We start from the raw sequence: 19473 nt of genomic DNA, 5'->3' as shown, positions 1-19473 counted from the left end.
TTTCTTTCAGCAACTGTCAGCTCTCTTTCTTTATTCACAGCTTTTGACATTATTAATCTTAATCCTCTTGATTAGTTGGGTACAGAGTTGTACTTTTGTGGGGGTGGTATTCTAATCTGTCGTGTCAGCTCAAATTGAGCCCTTGAAAATTTTTCAAAAGGTTGCTGAGTTCTCCTTATCCTCACCTATCTTGGACCCCTCTTCTCCTGCTGTTCTGCTCAAGGTGAGAGCAGCTAGTTCTACTTATTGAACTTTCAAATAGTATTTTTTACAACTTTATTATGTTCTTCATCGGTTTGTTATAGAGCAAGAACAATAGCCTCTTTTGGTGTTATAAAGCCATCCCCAAATCCTGCTCACTGGTCATTTGACATGTAAAATGTTCTCTATGATACTAGGTTTAGACAATAGCCTGTGTACATGTATTAGTCATCTCAGGCTGCCAGAATGCAATACCGTAGGCTCGGTGGCTTAAACAACAGAAATTTCTTTTCCCACAGTGATTGAGGCAGGAAGTCCAAGATCAAGTTTCCAACTGATGGTTTCTACTGAGGTGTTTCTTCCTGGCTAAGAAATAGCCACCTTCTCGATGTGTCATCACATGGCCTTTCCTTGGTACAAGGGAACAGGGAGAGAGACAGACAGACAGAAAGAGAGAGAGAGAGAGAGAGAGAGAGAGAGTGCGATCTCTGTGGTGTCTCTTCTTACCAGGATACTAATACTGTCAGATCAGGGCCTCACCCTTATGACCTCATTTAAACTTAGTTACTTCCACAGAGACCACACCCCCACACCCCCCATTCCACATATAGCCACACTGCGTTTTTAGCATTTCAATATAGGAATTTTGGGGCTGTACAGACATTTAGTCTATAACAGTATGTATGAGAATCGTTCAGTTATTCTTGTTTTTAGAAAGTCTTGTTTGATCACAGCCCAATTCTAGGTTATTCTGTTCAACTGTGATTGTTGTATCATACTCCATGTTTACTTCCATTTTAAGATATTCACATATTTTGTAAGAAATGTTAAATGTTAATGATACTTCCGTCTTTCAGCAACTTCCTTATTATTGAGTGTATTGTCGAAAAGTATTACAGCCTGGTACAAGTTTACTGCTTCAACCTGATCAACATTTTTCTTCCCATATTTGGCCATTCTAGTTATTTTTCAGCTCCTTAAACATGTTACATCATTTTACCTCTGCCTGGAAGCTTCTTCTCCCTGGCTCTTATTTATCTGTTGAATCCCATCTTAAGTATCATTTTGGGAAGACTTACCTGACCCTATGTAAAATATCATGTCTCCCCTTCATCCTGCTACTTAATAAGGCAAGCTACTTAATCTGCTTGGATCACTCACAGTACTTCCGTTTCCTCATAAGTAAAATGAGGGCTATACTGGCATCTTAAACAATACTTAAAATATACTGAGACATTTATTGAAGTCTCAGTTGTTGTTGTTTTCATTATTATTAACCTCCCTCATCCTAGTTTTTATTTATATCCATCAAGAGTATCCTTTCAACATGTTTTCTGTTAGAGGTAAACTTTTATTTCGTCCCCAGGTATTATTAGCCTGGTAATTTTCACATAGTTGATAGTGAGTAAGTGCACATTGAATAATTACATTAATTAATTGTCTTTTTCTATCATAGTAATTATGGGAAAACTCTGGCAGGGCAGAGATAAGGCATTAATTTAATGTAATTAGTCATTTGTTGAATAAAACCAACTTACTTCCAATTTGTGATTTGATCAAGAATTGTCTCCCTCCCTCAATTGTGGGATTATTCCATGATGCCAGTTATATTAAATGCAGATGCATATCACATGTAATTAATATTGAAATTAAATTTAAAATATCTTGCGGAAACTACATCATATTTGTGTGACTTGGTACGCTAGATTGGCATATTATTAATTGTATGGCATTTGACACCAAAGAAGATATGTATTTCTTTATTAATTAAATTGGAAATTAGAGATGTAAGGAAGAAATTGTCAACTCCTTGCAGTCAGCCTGACGTTTCTCAAACAGACCTATTGTCTTTAATTCGGCAAATAATTGATCTGCCTTCCAGAGGCGTTACTTCTGCCAACTGAGTAGCCTAGAGCTGTGAAGGGCAACACATCTACATTTTATTTTATTTTATTTTATTTTATTTATTTTATTTTGTTTTTGTGGTACGTGGGCCTCTCACTGTTGCAGCCTCTCCCGTTGCGGAGCACAGGCTCCAGACGCGCAGGCCCAGCGGCCATGGCTCACGGGCCCAGCCGCTCCGCGGCATGTGGGATCTTCCCAGACTGGGGCACAAACCCGTGTCCCCTGCATCGGCAGGCGGACTCTCAACCACTGCGCCACCAGGGAAGCCCCCACATCTACATTTAAAATAATTACCCTTCCTTGGCAGGGAAATTGCTTTTCCATCCATTAATAAGAGGAAAATGAACATTGGGTCTCTAGTAAAGTAGATTAAACATGTACCCCTTTGGATGCTTGACTGCATCTTTAACAGACTTGAAATTTTTCTGGTTACTTAAATGCTATATATCGAAAGGTGATGGTGGTCTTGGGTTAATCATTTAAAAAGTTGGATTTTTCTTTTTTGCGCAGTTTTCCCCATTGATCATAGCAAGTTGTCAGAAAAATACCTTGTCTTGATTTTTTGTTAACGAGTATGCCTTGTAGATTTATAGAATTATGTGGCTTTAGATTTTTCCTCTCATGTGACAGCTTTGGTTTATTACTGTTAGTCAGTCATACTATATCATTAACAATGCAAAAGCAGCTTGAAGAGTTTATTGCCAACCCCTCCCCCCCACCAACAAGGGGATGTTTCCATTAGAGGTCTGTAGTTACTCTCCTGTTTTTTCATCTTGTGAAGTGATGTCTTTTACTCATGTAATGGATTGCTCCTTGGAGAATTTGTTGTCTTCGCTCTGTTCATTGTGGTGCTAGGCTTGTATGAGAGTCAAACTTTTCAGGTTTGATGTGCCATAAAGTACAGTAGGCACCATGCCTAGGGCCCACAATAATTTTAGGGTCCCACCAAAACGTTTCATTCCTTTTAAATGCCAAAAAAATATGTATATATATATATATATATATATATATATAAACTTTTAGGTTGATAGAATGCCTTAATACACGTTTAAAACCAACAACAGTAGTCATAAAATATTTTTTTCCTGGAGGGGTTGGGGGGGGTCAACGAAGGCAAAATTGTCCAGAGCCCACGAAAGTGCTAATCCAGCTTTGGAATCCTGAATGTCCATTAGTAAGGAGGGGCCCTGCTCCTTCACTGCCACCACTGCCACAGCAAAGATGCTCAATTAATACTGAATGAACTAATGAAAGATGTGAATGCATACAGTGGCATACTGTGTAAAAACATGAAGTAAATATATATGCCTGTAACACTATAGCTACAACAACAATATAGACCCAGTATTAAATTTTGAAGAAGGTAAAGAAGGATATCTGTAACCAAGTACATACAGGCAAAGTAGCCAAGGTTGAATTAAACTTTTTAAAGGACAACTTTAAAACAGTAAAGTACTTGAATATTGTTGTCCCTTCTCCTTTCCACTCTTCTAGAATGCTCTGGCCCTCCCCTAGCTTCAGGCTTGTTTCAGTTTCCTCTTTCAGATTGGTCTGTATTCTTGCCATATATTAAATATTTTTTTATTCAACATTTTGAACAGTACTCTGAAAACGGTTTAAGTATTTTTCAAGGATAAGCATATTTCAAAGGACATATATTAAATTCAGTATGGTGGGTGCCTATTGTGGGAAAGGATGGGAGTGGGTGCAGGAATGGAGGAAGAGAAGGAAAACGTGAAAGCAGCAGTCTATTCAAAATTAATAAATCTTAACAAAGTCTTACCAATAGCATAGAAAAAATAAAATTATTATTTAATTAAAAATGAACTAAGTTCACTCCCCTCAACCCCATACCTCCATTATTTCATGGGAGGTTTTTGATTGTTCTTGTTATTGGTCTCTCTTTTTTTCAAGTCATATCTTTTTTTTCTTTTTAAGTCATATCTTTTTGATGGGCTAAGAAGCCATTGTATTTGTCTATGTAGATATAGACCTATTTTCTAATATTTGCTACGTTTGCAAATATACCCAAAATAAAAGTGTTAAGTGATGACCAGATTTTATCTTCCATCTAATCATTATGTGTTACATCGTTTCTGATCTCCCCTGTTAGAACCCTGAATGAAATCTGTTATATTTTCATATATACACAGTGGAATTCATGAATAATGGTGCTTTGACCACTCATTTGGCCATGCTGAACATCTGAGACTTGTAGACCTCTTTCTTGACTCCTCACTATGTATCTGTATTTCTTATACATCTCTCTGTGACTGCTATGTTCTTTCTTTATTTTTTGGTGTTTTTTTTTCCCCCATAGGGCTAGTGTTTTAACTCTCTAACTTCTCTCTTTAGCATCTTTGTCTTTTCCCTCTCTTTCACTGTAGATAAAACCACCAATGTTATCTTGTTTCCTCACCCTTGTTATTGTTTTGGTTCGTCTTCATTTTTATTGAACTGTAGTTATATGGTACAGATTGTACAAATCTTAAGTGTATAGCTTGGTGATTTTATAACTATATATATATCTACACACACACACACACACACACACACACACACACACACACACACACACACATAAACTCCAACCAGAAAATTTTAAAGTTCTGTTTCATACATCTGTGAAGTACATCAAATGGCATTCCTTTGGAAATTCCTAAATTTCCAAATTTACCTTTCAATTTATATCTTACAGGCTTAATACATAAAATATGTCTTCTAAGCAGACTGATCTGTCTACCAAAATCCTATTAACCTCAGTTCGCAATGTATTTTATTATGAACTTGTAGCAATGATTGTCTGTGACATTAATTTAGTATTGCTGTGTGTGTGTGTGTGCGTGTGTGTTTATCTGTATCTGTGTATACAATTTTTCTTTGAGGATGGTAGCATTGTGTTGGTACATAAGAATGTTCTCAAGGTAACTGCTTTATCTAAAAATTTTACATTTTTGCCATCCTAGTGACCTTCTATGTTGTGATGTTACAATTAATTATATGGTGAGAAAACTCATTAATTCAATTATGGTAGAAAACCATGTTTTCATAAAAATGTTTTATCACTGTTGTGCTTTGATATCCTGTGAGTGTTTTGTGTTAATATTGTTCACTAATAGTTAGCTTTATTAAAAGCGAATGTTTAAACCAAAAATAATCAACGGAAGCTTATTCTAAAATAATATCGAGATTCAGAGGATCTAAAATAGTCAAATCAATCTTGAAAAAGATGAGTAAATTTTAAAAACTGAAACTACCTAAATTTCTCACTTACTTGATAAAGCTACAGTAATGTAGAAAAGATGGTTTTGGGTAAATATAGTCATAGATGGATGGAATAGAATCCAGGAATTGATCAAACACTTATGGTCACTTGAGTTTAGACCGAAGTGTCACGTAATTTGTTAGGGATAGCATAGTTTTCTCAACAAATGGTGCTAGAGCAGCTGGCATATCCATTTAGGAAAAAATAAACTTTTCTTTAACACCATACACAAAAATTTAACTCAAAATCAATCATAGACTTAATTTAAAACCTGAAACTATAAACCTTCAAAAAGAAAACAGAAGGATTATATTATTGTGCCAGGAGGGATAGGGGAAGGTTTCTTAGATAGGACGCCAAAAAAACAAACCGTCAGATTGGTCTTCATTAAACCTTTTGGGATACATACGGTTAAGCAAATGAAGTGGGGTGCCATAAACTGGGAGAAAATATTTGAGATAAATATACACATATATAAGTTTATATGTATTTTATAATGTAATATAAATATACTTTAAATGTATATAAAATAAAGACCAAACAGTTTAAAATGGGCAAAAGATTTGAACAATCATGTCACAAAAGAAAATATGTAAATAGCCACTTAGCACCCCAACATCACTGATCACCAAGGAACATGACATATGTAAACCACAAGAAACCACCAAGTGCTCACTGAAGTGATTAAATTTAAAAAGAGTGGCAATACCAAATGTTGCAAAATTATGGAGTTCACGGGAAGGTAAGATGATACAGCCACTTTGGGAAAACGTTTTCCCAGTTTCTTATACAGTTAAGTGTACATATGACCCAGCAATTCCCCTCCTAAATATTCACCTAATAGAAATGAAAACATATGTCCACAGAGAGACTTGTACTTGAATCTCCACAACAGCCAAAAACAAGAATCAACTGCTTAATGGATATATAATTGTCATATATCCATATAATGGAACACTACTCAATAATATAAATAAGTGCACGGACTACTCTTACCTGTAGTGAATAGGTTTAGCAAAATATTACATGATTCCATTACATGAAATGCTCAAGTAGGCAATATTAATTCATAATGACAGAAAGCCAATCAGTGGTAGCCTGGGGCCAGGCAATGGGGAGGGGATGGACTGCAAGTGGACACAAGGGAATTTTTTCACATGTTCTCTATCTTGATTATGGTAGTAGCTGCAGAGGTATACATACTTGTCATAGTCATCAAACTGTACACTTTAAATGAGTGTGTTTTATATAAATTACACATTAATAAAGGTTAATACAGTTTAAAAATTATTCTGGCTTGTGACAAGAAATATATCCAGCCACTTGGAACAATAAGGATATACATAGACATTTACCACTTTTCCTCTATGTCTGTTGGATGAATAAACTGTTGAAAGTAATGAATACTAGAATATTTACCTATTGGATATGGCCAAAGATGTCTTTAGAAGCTTAACAATTTCATGATGCAAAATGAAAGGAAGAAAATAATTGTTTAAATGAAGATGTTAGGACATTTAAAGATTACAAACTTTAATAATTTTTAAGTTTCCATCTGTATAAATATTGAAGGGGAAGTATTAAATTCACAAGAGTTAATACTAAAACATACAATTATTTTATGAGTGATAATAATCTGAATTCCTGTAAAGATTTCTATATGACCCAGCATATGTCTCTTTTTGGAGAGAGTGTGAATAGCTGGTAATTTGTCTTCCAGTTCATATGTGTGTATTTGATAAAGAACCGTACAATTAGGTAGGTGTTATAAATAGTATATAGCAAAAAAGGCTTCCCTACTCATGTTTCCAAGATTTTATAGCATATGCCCAGTCAAGGTTTGCTACTCTTTAATTTTGCCTTTTGGGTTAACCAGCTGACGCCCAGTTGAAAAGACTTATGTTCTTATGAGGCCGCAAAAGCCTTAATGTTCAGTCTCCAGCTACCTCAGATTTTGGAGAACACCATGTACCATCAGCAGCTTTAGTCCCCACCCTCTAATGCTAACGCTCATCTATCAAACTTAAGGCTGAGAGTGAAGGAGAGGAAGCTTCCAGATAAACATACAGCAGCGCCTAAACAGCTAATCACTCTAGGCTTCCGCTTCCAGGCCCTATAATTAGAAGTCCTTCTTTTCCTTGTATTCCCAGATGACGCAAATGCTTTTTGTGGCTTGGCACCTCATCTGGGGCGTGGGTTTAGTTTATGGCCAGGCTAGAGTCTGGTTTAGTCTTCTGATGCTGCATAAATAGTTCTCAAGCCACAGTCTACTCTGTACAAGTCTTTCCTTTTATGTATATCTGCTTTTTAACTTGTTTTCTAGAAAAAAGGAGCTTGTCATTTCTCCCAGCAGATGTGCAAAAGAGGAAATTATAAATTAAAAGAAAGCATGTTATTGGTATAGTACTATACTAGCTATTTCTTCCTTTTCTCTCTACTTTTTAAAAATTAAAAAAAAATTGTTTTAAAGTTTTGTCAAAAAAGTGAGCTCATTGTTGGATTATAGAAGCCACATTTGCATGGAGAAGTGGAAAAAGAAAACTTTTCAGACAGGATACACAGACAATAATAAGGATAAATTTTCAAAGGACTAATTCTCTAAAAATTTCAGTTTGTTTTGCATATTAGAAACCAAACAGATATTGATGTCAGTTTGAAAAACTAGGAGTACGTTGAAAAGTTTCCATCTGTCATGATTTTTCATATGCAAAACAATAATAGTTTTGATTTGCTTAATAGGGACTACTATTTGAATGCTAATTATGAGTAAAATATTGATATGCTAATAAAAGAAACCAAGTGAAGTTTATGTTCAGTAGATGAGTAATATATAAATATAAGTTCATCACATTTGCTGTTAGAATGTTTCCACTGAATTGTTTGTCATATGCAGAAAATAATTTTGTGGGAATGTGGAATTGGAACATAGAAGTAGAATTGTGATAATACAAACTTACCATAACTAAGCAAAAAGTAGGAGTCAAATACTGTCCACAAGAAAGAACATGTCCCATCTTAGAAATTTATTGTTTGAATAACAACAACAATATGGAAAGAATATTAAGTATGTCAGTGACCTCATGATGATAGCTAGGCATAGAGTGGGTGGCAGTGTTATATAAAATGTTAGAGATTTGAAGGAGATCTCAATAAATGACACTTTCATCATCTCAAATGTATTCTCTTGGAAATAGCCAAGACACTGTCATCTAATATTGCTATGTTTTAATCTAATGTAATGACTAGAGCTATACCTTATATTAGCCAATAAATAGCAAACTCAAATATACTTCATCTTCCCATATAAATGCCTATTTTATCTTTCCACAGGTGCTTAATATTCTTTCATAATCTTTTCTTTCAGCAAAGAAAAGTTTTAGGAATTAAAAAATATGATTCTGCTTCTGTTTCCCACAGAAAACAAATAAAAATTCTGGACAAAATATTAACAAACACACACAAATTTAAATATGTGTATTATAATCTCTGGAACAACTAGTAAAAACCAATAGACAAATTAAAATTGGATATGAAAAACAGTGAAATTATCCAAAAATGGGAAGGAAGCAAGAGCAGATAAATAAACAAAAACAAGGGTACAACTTAAAATATATAACCAACAAGGACCTATATATTGCACAGGGAACTCTGCTAGATATTCAGTAATAACTTAAATGGGAAAATAACTTGAAAAAGAATAGATACATGTATAGGTATAACTGAATGACTTTGCTGTACACCTGAAACTAACACAACATTGTGAATCAACAGTACTCCAATATAAAACAAAAATTTTAAAAAAAGGAAAGAAACCCAAGGGTATAATCAGAAAAAAGGGTACAATAAAAAAATAACAAAATGATAGATGTAAATTCAACCCTACCCATAAGTCACACTAAATGTGAATGATGTACAAACAGCAATTAAAAGTCTGAGATTGGAATAAAAAACCCCAGAACTAGATCCCGATGATTGTCCAAAACACAGTCATTTTATAATATATTGATTGTGAAAGCAAAATAATAAAAAAGTGTATACCATGCATATACCAATCAAAGCAAAACAGAAGTGGTGATATCAATATCAGAAAAAGTTTACTTTGGAACAAGGGAAATATTAGGGTTAAAATGGGACATTATGATAAAAGAGGTAATTCACCAAGAACTCATAATAATCCTAAGTGTGTATGGACTTAAAAAAAAGTAGGTCTGGGGCTTCCCTGGTGGCACAGTGGTTAAGAATCTGCCTGCCAATGCAGGGGACACAGGTTTGAGCCCTGGTCCGGGAAGATCCCACGTGCCGCGGAGCAACTAAGCCTGTGCGCCACAACTACTGAGCCTGTGCTCTAGAGCCCACGAGCCACAACTACTGAGCCCACGTGCCACAACTACTGAAGCCTGCATGCCTAGAGCCTAGTGCTCCACAACAAGAGAAGCCACCACGATGAGAAGCCCACGCACCACAACCAAGAGTAGCCCCCGCTCACTGCAACTAGAGAAAGCCTGCGCTCAGCAACAAAGACCCAACACAGCCATAAATAAATAAATAAGTAAATTTATATTAAAAAAAAAAAAGGTCTGGTATTTAGGGAGCTTATATAACTGGGAAAAAAGCATATTTATGATTATGCTTGGAGATGTTGACTTCTACGCAGTAATAGAACACGAAAGCAGACAATCAATAAGTAAGGATGTTGAAGATCCAAATAACACTATCAATTAAATTAAATTGACACTGATAAGACACACCAGGTGTTCAAGTGTACATTGAACAGTTACCAAGATATATCATTCTGAGACATAAAACTAATTTCTTGTCGTAATGGAATTAAACTAGAAATCAATATATGAATGATACCTGGAAGATACCCAAACATTTGGAAACTAAAAAACATATCTTCCTGACACAGTAATCTAAGCTTCAACCTTAAGAAACTTGAAAAAAGAAAGAGGAAATATAACTAAAGCAAGTAAAATGAAGGATATAGTAGTAGAAGGTCTTTATAGCAAAAGGAGGAAGATAAGAGAAATCAGTGAAATGGAAAAGAGAAAACCAATGACACCAAAATGGTTTCATTGAAAAGATCTAGCTAGACTGTCAAGAAAAGAAGAGAAAGGACACAAATTTTCGGTTATCGTGAATGAAAAAGTGTGCTAAAGACCCTACAGACGGTATCCTTGAGTTATAGAGAGTAATTCCTCCAAGAAGAAAAATTACATTTTACATTAACAAAATTTAAATTAAAGAGAAATTAAATTATTATAAATATCTAAAAATCTTCACACACACACACAAAGGCCCAAATAGTTTTACTGGCAAATTCTACTGGAAATTTATTTAAGTATTTCTTCTAGAAAATTAAAGGAACATTCTGCAACAAGACCAGCTTTACCCTGATACCAGAAATAGACGAACACATTATTAGAAAAGAAAACTACAAATCAATATCCCTCAGGAACACAGTCACGAAAATCTTCAACAAAATTTTAGCTAATTCAATGCAGCAGCATATAATAAAGGATTTTGACCAAGTGGAGTTTATCCCAGGAATGCAAGATTGTTCCACATTTGATAACTTTTCATTATTAAAAGTTACCATATTAATTGACCAAAGAAGAAAAACCAGGTAATCATCTCATAGGTGCAGAAAAGCATTAGAAAAATTTGACATCTGTTCATTATTTAAAACTCTCGACAAATTACAAGTAGAAAGGAATGTCCTTAACTTGATACAGGGCATTTACAAAAAATCTACAGCTGGCATCATACTTAAAGATTGAATACTTTCTCCTAAAATATGAAACAAGGCATGAATATTGCTTCTCACCATTCCTGTTTACCTCAGCAAATGTAGTAAGTCAAGAAAAAGAAAAAAAAGGAGTACGGTTTGGAAAGGAAAAAAATCAAACTATGTCTATTCACATACTATATGTTTGGAAAGAAAATTCCATGTAATCTACATAAAAACTTCTAGAATTGGCAGACTATATAGGTATGCACACATGTATATATAAATGTCAATTATATCTCTATATACTAACAAGGAAAAATTGATAATTGAAATAGAGTACCATTTATAGTAGCTCTAAGAAAATATATTTGTAATCAATGTGCTGAACAAGAAAAAAAAAAGTCAGAGAACACACATATCAAGAAAATGAGGTGCTGGGGCTTCCCTGGTGGTGCAGTGGTTAAGAATTCGCCTGCCAATGCAGGGGACATGGGTTCGAGTCCTGGTCTGGGAAGATCCCACATGCCATGGAGCAATGAAGCCCGTGCACCACAACTACTGAGCCTGCGTTCTAGAGCCTGCGAGCCACAACTACTGAACCCACATGCCACAACTACTGAAGCTTACATGCCTAGAGCCCGTGCTCTGTAACAAGAGAAGCCACTGCAATGAGAAGCCTGCATACCTCAACGAAGAGTGGCTCCTGCTTGCCACAACTAGAGAAAGCCCATGCACAGCAACAAAGACCCAACACAGCCAAAAATAAATAAAATAAATTTTTTAAAAATTAGAGAAATATGAGGTGTTCATATATCAGAAAAATCAATATTGTTAAGATGTCCATTATCGCCATTGTAGATATCAAAAAGCTGAATCGGTGTTTGGAAAGGCAAAGGAATTGGAATAGCTAAAACAATCTGGAAAAAGGTCAGAAAACGAGGACTTGCTTTACTTGATTTCAAAGTTTCCCTCAAAGTTACCGTAAATTAAGAAAATGTGGTATTAATGAAAGTATAAACATAGAAATCAATGCAACAGAGTAGAACTTCCGGAAAAAGAACTACACAAATATAGCCAGTTGATCTTTGGCATGTTGACAGTGGATTTAGAGTAGATTAAACATTTAATGGATAAAGAATAGTCTCTTCAAGTAATCCTGCTGAAACAATTGGACATTATTTGCAAAAAATTTAATTTGTCTTATACCTCACACTTTATACAAAAATTAACGCAAAATGGATGATAGACCTAAAGGTTAAATACAAAACTGAGAAATTGGACAGGAAAACAAAATTTTTGTGACCTTGTGTTGGGCACAGAATTCTTAGCTATGACATCTCATCAAAATTTGCTTTGTGAAAGACACTGTTGGGAATTTAGGTAAATATTATGCTAGAGTAGAAACAAGTTTTAAACTGGTGAATTGAGTAGGATATTACTAGTTGTAGTAGTAGATAAATTGGAACTTATAATTCAGGTTTTGAGAAATGGAAAAAGTGGAAGTGGGTTTAATTCCATGGAGGAAAGTCTTTTGCATTCTTTGTTATCAGATTTGCTATCTGAAAATGCTTGTGAACTCTGTAAATTCAGGCATTTAAACTTTTCTCTACCAGTTATATGAGAACATCACAAAACCTGGATATGTAGTATGTCACTATGCTTGTATACTGATGTGGTGCTAGGTTTTGTATTCCTGTAGGAAAAAGACCCTGCATTTTAATTTTTTTATTTTGGGAAGTTTCTTATATATTTGGTCATTTTTTTCCCTTTGGTAATATTTTAAATCATGATTAATGCTTTGTGAAAATATTTCATCCACATACATAATGGTTTATATTTTTACCCTTTTTTGGTGTGTCCTTTAGGAATGCTTCTAGTCACGACAGATACCCTTGGCCATGACTTCCACGTCTTCCAAATTTTGACTCATCCTTGGTCCTCATCACAAAGTGCTGTCCATCATCTGTATACTCTTCACAGGGGGGAAACTGAAGCCAAAGTAAGTTTTATATTTTTCAGAAGATGTTTTCTTTGTGTAATACGACATCTAATCCAGCTGGTTATTTGTATCATATAGGAGCTTAACGTTAATGTTAGTGAGTTCATATTGTTCTTTGGACTGGGTCAGATAATTAAGAGTTTTTATCCTATTTTGATCCAGTAAATATATAAGCAGTAGGTAAACAATTCAATGAATGTTGATAAGACAGAAGTTCCATTTATCCTTCTCCCCCTACCATAATACCATTTCTAGCCTCAGAGGAAACGCTGTCATCCATATGATAGCCATCTCTCCAGACCTTCTCCTAGGCATTTTGATTCTATACATGCATACATACACACACACATACATGTAAATACATACATATTCACATATACCAGAAAATAATCGAGTTTTATAATGTATATAACTTATATGCATAATATTCAGTGGTATGCTGGAGCCAGCTCACAGTTGCTAGTGAGGATCAGTTATGCACATCTAGCCCCAGTTCTGGATGTAGTGACATTATATTGGTAGATTGAAATCATCCACGTTAGGAGTGGTTACACAATGGAAATCAGCAACACTAAAAATCAGGGCTGTTTTTTCTTTAGGGAGCCAGTTTTTAACATTTACTAGCACATCACTGCTCACATATGCATGCGCGTGCATGCGCACGCACACGCATACACACACATCCATATATATAATTTAATGAGCATTTGAATTAAGCACCATGCCGAGTGTATTACATGTATTTAATACTCTTAGTATCACTTGGTAGATACTGAGATGTTTTTTAATAGCCTTAAATCCCAAATACTCTTTCACAGAGCCTGTGGGTATGCATATACCAGTACACTTCTGTATATAGTTTATTCTGAAAGATAGCTCATTGACCCAGCAACATTTATTGACTAGTCCATTCTTTCCCAGTAGTCTAAAATGTTGTTTTTCATGACTTTGCATTAAATTTTCTATAATAGAATGAAACATCTTTAATATATGTAAACCCATGATTTATAATGATACTTAAAAACAAGGTATTGGACATTACTGTATGTTGCTTGTTTGCAAACTCATTATTCTAAAAATTGATAATTAAAGAGAAAGTACCCTGCCTTTCTTGTATCAATTTAATAAGATGACCAAGTAGTTGATGAGGGAAGGTTTTTCCTTATTGAAGCATTTCAGAATAAAAGATGTTGGAAATTAGACTTATTTTGTTGGTCATTTTATAATATATACATTATGGTATGCACCTGAAACTAATGTCACTGTCAGTTGTACCTCAGTTTTTAAAAAACGTAGAAATATAAGAATCACTGTGTTGCTATTTCTAATGAAACAATGTACCTAGGCAACAAACATCTCTGTGGTTTTGGCTAATGAGTCTTAATGTTAGCAATGTGGATCAGTCCTACCTATATCATGTGCTTCCCAATATGATGTAATTAGGATGTATATGACATCATCTATGAAATTAAACCTGAATTTAATTCAGCCACTAGATACAATGAGCACTTCTTAAAAAAAATTTATTTATTTATTTATACAGCAGGTTCTTATTAGTTATCTATTTGATACATATTAGTGTATATATGTCAATCCCAATCTCCCAATTCATCCCACCACCACCCCATCCCACTTTCTCCCCTTGGTGTCCATACGTTCATTCTCTACATCTGTGTCTCTATTTCTGCCTTGCAAACCGGCTAATTAATTTTGTTAATTAGCACATTAAACAAAATACATAGATAGAGGGACAAGTTAAATACCATGAGAGTGCAACTAGTGAAATCTAAAATGTGGGAAGTTCATTACAAAAACCAGGCTGTGTGGCAGGGCTTAGAAGTAATTTTAGAGAATAATGTCTAAGTAGAAGGTGTGGACCTTGTTTGAATCCTGTTTCATACAAATCAAGTATGAAAATACATTTTTCATACAAATGGTGAGATTTGAACATTTGGCTTAGTAGATACCATTAAGGAATTTAATATCCTTATTTTTTTGTGATTCATACAAGAGTGTGGAATTTGCTTTAAAATAATCTAGACATAAGGGAGTGTTGGTTAGATAAAAGAACAAATACATGACAAGTAGGGATGTGGTTATATTGATTACAAGAGTCTTAAAAGACATATCAATTTACCAACTAAATTCAATATGTGAACTTTGTTTAGAGGCTGATTTAAACAAGGTATAAAAAAGACATTTTTGAGACAGAGAAAATTGACCTTGAACTGGGAGTTACATGATTTTAACCAGTTTATTTTGCTGGGTCTGTAATTGTGTTACTTTTTTTTTTAAAGCCTTAATCTGTTAGGCATATAACCTGAAGTCATGCTGAAGTAGTTATTGTTGAAACGATATGATATGATATCTCTAGTTTGCCTTTGAATATTCCGGTAAAACAAAACAAACTAAGAGATAGATTGAACACAATATGCAAAGCTGGGTGATGCTGATATTGGTGGTTCATTAAAGCAATCTCTGCACTTAGTGTATATCAGGAAATTCTTCTAGGGAATTCCCTGGCGGTCCAGTAATTAGGACTCAGCACTTTCACCACGGGGGGATTGGGTTCGATCCCTGGTTGGGGAACTAAGATTCCATAAGTTGTGCAGCGTGGCCAAAAAACAAAAAAATTCCTCAAATAGAAAGTAAAAATAAATCAGTACCTTTTACCAACTTTATGCTGTTTTACTTACTTTAGCAGATTTATTGTTCATTTTCAAAAACTTTCCCAGCTATTCTTTGGCATTTTCTCATTGAAATGCATTTTAGAGTAACCCTATTGAGTTATATAAAGAATATTTTGAAGTTTTTTATTTGGATTGCATTGAAATTACATTTTAATACAGTTAGAATTCACATCATTAAATGTAGAATTTTTGCATCCAATGTTATTTAATGCTGAGGTATCATAAACTATAGATTGTTTTGTATTAGATTTGTAATTTGTATCTTCCTGCTTTGCTAGACTCTACTGTAAGACCCAATACTTCTTCTGTACCATTTTCTTGGATTTTATAAGTAGAACATACTTTCTGACAATTATGATAACTTTTGACTGTTTTCAATTTTATTTTTCTTGTTACATTAGATCAGAACTCTAAAACAATGTATACCTATACAAGTGATAGTTGTAGTCTTTTCTTTGTTAATAATACCTCCTTTTTTTTTACTTCTTATTTTGCTGTACTGCTAGCTTCTGTTTTTACCCCAATACCATGATGTTTTTATTACTTTAGCTTTATAATATAGTTTGAAATCAAGAAACTTGATGCTTCCAACTTTGTTCTTCTTTGTCATGATCACTTTTGTTATTTGGGGTCTTTGGTAGTTCCTACAAATTTTAGGATTTTTTGTTCTAGTTCTGTGAAAAATGCCATTTGAATTTTGATAGAGATTGCATTGGATCTGTAGATTGCTTTGGGTAGTATGGACATTTTAACAGTACTCTTCTAATTCATGAGCATGGATTATTTTTTCATTTATTTGTGTCTTCAGTTTGTTTCATCAATGTCTTATAGTTTGCAGTGTGCAGGTCTTTTACCTCATTGGTTAAATTTTCCTACGTATTTTATTCTTTTTGATGCAATTGTAAATGGGATTACTTTCTTAATTTCTCTTTCTGATAGTTTGTTATTAGTGTGAAGAACCAGAACTGATTTTGTATCCTGTAGTTTTACTGAATTTGTTTATTAGTTTTATCAGTTTTTTGGTGTAGTGTTTAGGGTTTTTGTATATATAAGATCATGTCATCTTCAAATAGAGACAGTTTTATTTCTTCCATTCCAGTTTGAATGCCTTTTATTTGTTTATTTTTTTCTTGCCTAAGCGCTCTGGCTAGTACTTCCAGTACTGTGTTTAATAAAAGAATCACAAATGGGCACCCTTGTCTTGCTCCACATCTTAAAACAAAAACTTTCAGCTTTTCACCATTGAGTATGATGTTAGGTGTGGGCTTGTCATATATGGCCTTTATTATGTTGAGGTACATTCTCTCTATACCCACGTTATTGAGTTTTTATTATGAATGGATGTTGAATTGTGTCAAATGTTTTTTCTGCATCTATTGGGATGATCATATTTCATTTTGTTAATGTGGTGTGTGTCTCAGCACCTAGATGCAGACGGATAGGAAGCTGGCAGTGGTCTTTAAAGTACGCAAATGTACTTCTTTCAGGGGAAGATTGGGAGAAGGACATTTTAGTCTGCTGCCTCTATGCTGTGCCCTGGGCGGATAGCGGGTTAAGGGAAGTCAGTTAAAACTATGTAAATATCCCATTCCTCATCAAGCTTTGTATTACTTCTTTTATTTACATATATCATTTGATTGAATAGATTCTTTATTAAATGAGTTATAGTCATTCAATAATTATTTTAATACTCAAAATATCCCAGATTTGACCAGTTGGAGCCTATTAGCTTGACATCTATGTACTTTTGACCTATCTCCATTATTCTTTGACATTGTCCTTAACTTTCTGGTACAATGAACTTGCTTACTCTTATTTAGTAACCATTTGTTTTTGCTTCTTTTGCATGGAAGTTTTTAATTAGGTGAGCATTTTAGGTAAAGATTTACTATTTCTACATGCTGCTGGGCACATTTTATTTCTTTTTAAAAAATTTTTTTTCGTTGAAGTATGGTTGATGTACAATATTATATGTTACAACACAGTGATTCACAATTTTTGAAGATTATGTTCCATTTATAGTTACTAAAAATACTGGGTATATTCCCTGTGTTGTACAATACAGGGCACATTTTATTTCTTAATTCTGGTTTTTTAATCCCTGTCCTGCCCTCCCTACTTACTGATATGCTGTACCTCAGCTACAATCTACTAGAATTATTTTAAGCACCCACACCTTTAAAAAAAATTTACACCTATTTTTGATACCTCTTTTGCATTAGAATTATTTGTCACTTAATTCACCTTTACATCCAACCAGAAATAGAGATCTTGCTTAAGCTTCTTGGTGTCTCTCATCTGTAGAACAGTGCCCTGCACATGGACAAACGTTTGTAGGTAATCATGTTTGCTAGTGACAATGCTATTCCTGTTTAACAGGTAGGAAAACCAAATAGACATTATTAAAATTATGTTGTTCTATTTCACACCCTGTAATTTAGGAGACTGGAAATTTTAAACATCAAACATCAAGATCTAAGGAAACTCAATTAATGACCATAAAATTAATTTTTATAAACTTCTACTGAAAGTAATTTTGAAATGATATATAAAATTTAACACCGATGTTGAAATCTGTATGGCAAGTGATCTATCTGTCTTTGAGTATTTTAAAATCATGTCCTTCTGGAATCTTCCAAGGATTCTGAGGGCACTTTCATCAGGCAAGAAAAAAAATCAAATATGTGGATCTAATTATGTTGAATTAACTTGTTTTGTGATCTGTGACTTAGGATATCTTCTGCATCTGACAGTAATTTTCCTCATAAAGTACATATGCAGTTAGAAAAATATTCTTAGTTTTCATCAATGAAGTTGTATATAGTAAGACCTTACAATATTTAAAAAATATACTTCTGTAAAGTCTTACTGAAGCAGACACAAGTAGTTTTTGTACTTAACATGCTAATTTTGATAAATGGTAAACTTGCCTTTGAAACCTCTGCATACGTGTTACTTTTACTTTATCAGAGCAGTTCTGCAAAATGGTATGATTAGTATGTTTAATACTCAAGGGGGAAAGTATCTAGCTATTTAATATTATTAATTGATAGTAGCTGATGTTCAGTTCAGGAAAAAAGAGTCCATGATGCAGGAAGGGGGAACCCAGATGGAGCCTAGTAGACTCCCTTTGTTGATGAGAGTCCAGGGAGACAAACATCATCGAGTTCTCAGGACAGAGCACCAGAGAGATGAAAGCTGCAAAGAAAGAACCCCTGAGATCTGCAGAGAAATCTGCAGCCACAGGAAGGATGACATCATACTAGTAAGGAAGAAGTAAAATTATGTTTATTTAAAGATGACATATAGAAAATCTAATGGATACTACAAAAAAGTTAGAACTAATAAGTGATTTTAATAAGACTTCAGGGTACTACATACTAGGAAAAAATAATTGGTGATTTTAAAAAAATTAGTTAAAATTTTAAAATAGTGACTATACCATGTGCAAGACTATATTCTAAAACTATAAAACATTGCTGAGAGTAAAGACCTGAATAAATAAAAGAGTTAAACCATATTCTTGGGCTGGAATACTTAATATTATTAGAATATCATTTCTGTCCAAACTGATCTATATATTCATTGAAATCTCCATCAGAATCCCAGCAGGATTTTTAAAAAAATTTTTGGATAGATATTGACAAGCTAGTTCTCAAATTCATATGGAAGTACATAGGAC

At 34.0% G+C, this 19473-nt stretch overlaps 1 protein-coding gene across 13 annotated transcripts in view; it reads left to right on the top strand.

The window, feature by feature from the left end:
• BCAS3 (BCAS3 microtubule associated cell migration factor) overlaps positions 1-19473 on the top strand; it is a 571522-nt gene that overhangs the window by 179278 nt on the left and 372771 nt on the right. For all 13 annotated transcript variants that reach the window (XM_033847806.2, XM_073797378.1, XM_073797379.1 and 10 more), the window contains exon 14: positions 12968-13101. In XM_033847806.2, the coding sequence (XP_033703697.1) occupies positions 12968-13101 (134 nt within the window). The remainder of the gene's footprint in view (positions 1-12967; positions 13102-19473) is intronic.

The sequence above is a fragment of the Tursiops truncatus genome, chromosome 20 (assembly GCF_011762595.2).
Source record: "Tursiops truncatus isolate mTurTru1 chromosome 20, mTurTru1.mat.Y, whole genome shotgun sequence".
Taxonomy (NCBI): domain Eukaryota; kingdom Metazoa; phylum Chordata; class Mammalia; order Artiodactyla; family Delphinidae; genus Tursiops; species Tursiops truncatus.
This window is presented reverse-complemented; position numbering and strand designations above follow the sequence as displayed.